This window comes from Eurypyga helias, unplaced genomic scaffold, assembly GCF_000690775.1.
Source record: "Eurypyga helias isolate BGI_N326 unplaced genomic scaffold, ASM69077v1 scaffold17391, whole genome shotgun sequence".
In the NCBI taxonomy this organism is placed as follows: domain Eukaryota; kingdom Metazoa; phylum Chordata; class Aves; order Eurypygiformes; family Eurypygidae; genus Eurypyga; species Eurypyga helias.
This window is the reverse complement of record NW_010231804.1, coordinates 95833-96931: the sequence shown is the minus strand read 5'-3', so window position 1 is coordinate 96931 and position 1099 is coordinate 95833. Positions and strand designations below refer to the sequence as shown.

Genomic DNA, 1099 nt, shown 5'->3' with positions numbered 1-1099 from the left:
ATTCAGCAGAACTGACCTCTCGGGATGACCTGGGTTGCAATACTTTGCAGAAAGCACACAGCCTAGCACCTTTGTTCCCTGTCCCACAACTCCGGGTGTCTCTGGTTTGCTAGCAGCAAATTCCAGCAGAGCAGAGCCCCTTGTTTCCTGTAGCAAAACTCCATCCAGGACTTCCTGGATAAAAGGCAATTACGTATTATTTGTAAATTTAACAGCCTTAGATTAAGCCTGATACAAAATTTGATCCGATTTAGTGCCTTTTTTCTTTGTCAGATAACTGTCTGACTGCATTTTTGCACTTTCCTGAGCTCCAGCCCTCAGCCTGGGAAGCGATTTTGCTCCAACCTAAACCAGTCACTGCCATGAGACGGTACGGCGTTCCCGCTCTGCGGAGGGATGTTTACGTTCTCGCTTTCTCCCCCCAGCCCCTCCGGAGCAAACACAATCCCTTAGCTTTGCAACGCCAAAAATAGAAGCTCTGGTATTTAAATTGTGAACAATCAGGTTTGGCAAACCTTCCGTATGACTGCACAGATCCGATTCACGGGTCTGAGTCATTTCCCTCACCTAAGCTGCTCTCTTCCCCCCAGTGCAGAGCGCAGGAGCAGGTTAAAATACGGCACTGACGTTCTCCTGTCTGTCTGTCTGTCTGTCTCCCCCCGTCCCCTGCAGCCTGCCTGCTCCAGGCCGAGCTGGTGAATTACGAGCGAGTGAAGGAGTACTGCCTCAAGGTGCTTCAGAAAGAAGGGGAGAACTTCAAGGCGCTCTATCGATCGGGAGTGGCGTTTTACCACCTGGGTGACTTCAACAAGGCCCTCTACTACCTGAAAGAGGCAAGATCCCGCCAGCCAGCAGGTATGGGAGGGTGTGGGGAGCAGGGATTTGGCTTTGCATTGAGTACTTCTGCATTTCTTTCACAAGGCTTAGTCTGTCCCTGACTTGATTGTGCTGATTTCCACAGGGATGAGCATGACTCACGGTATCTTTAGCCGTACTCCCCCTCCAGCACTCTCTCGCGCAGCAAGGCTGCAGTGCCCAGAGATTAACCACTGCCGAGGCTGCAGCACAGGCTGGAAGATGACAGTAGCGCTGGAATGCC

At 51.6% G+C, this 1099-nt stretch overlaps 1 protein-coding gene across 1 annotated transcript in view; it reads left to right on the top strand.

The window, feature by feature from the left end:
• Window positions 1-672: 672 nt before the first annotated feature.
• LOC104516785 (tetratricopeptide repeat protein 9A) overlaps window positions 673-1099 on the top strand; it is a gene marked incomplete at its 5' end in the record, with an annotated part of 6513 nt that continues 6086 nt past the window's right edge. The window contains one exon of the mRNA XM_010161224.1: window positions 673-855. Within this exon, the coding sequence (XP_010159526.1) occupies window positions 673-855 (183 nt within the window). The remainder of the gene's footprint in view (window positions 856-1099) is intronic.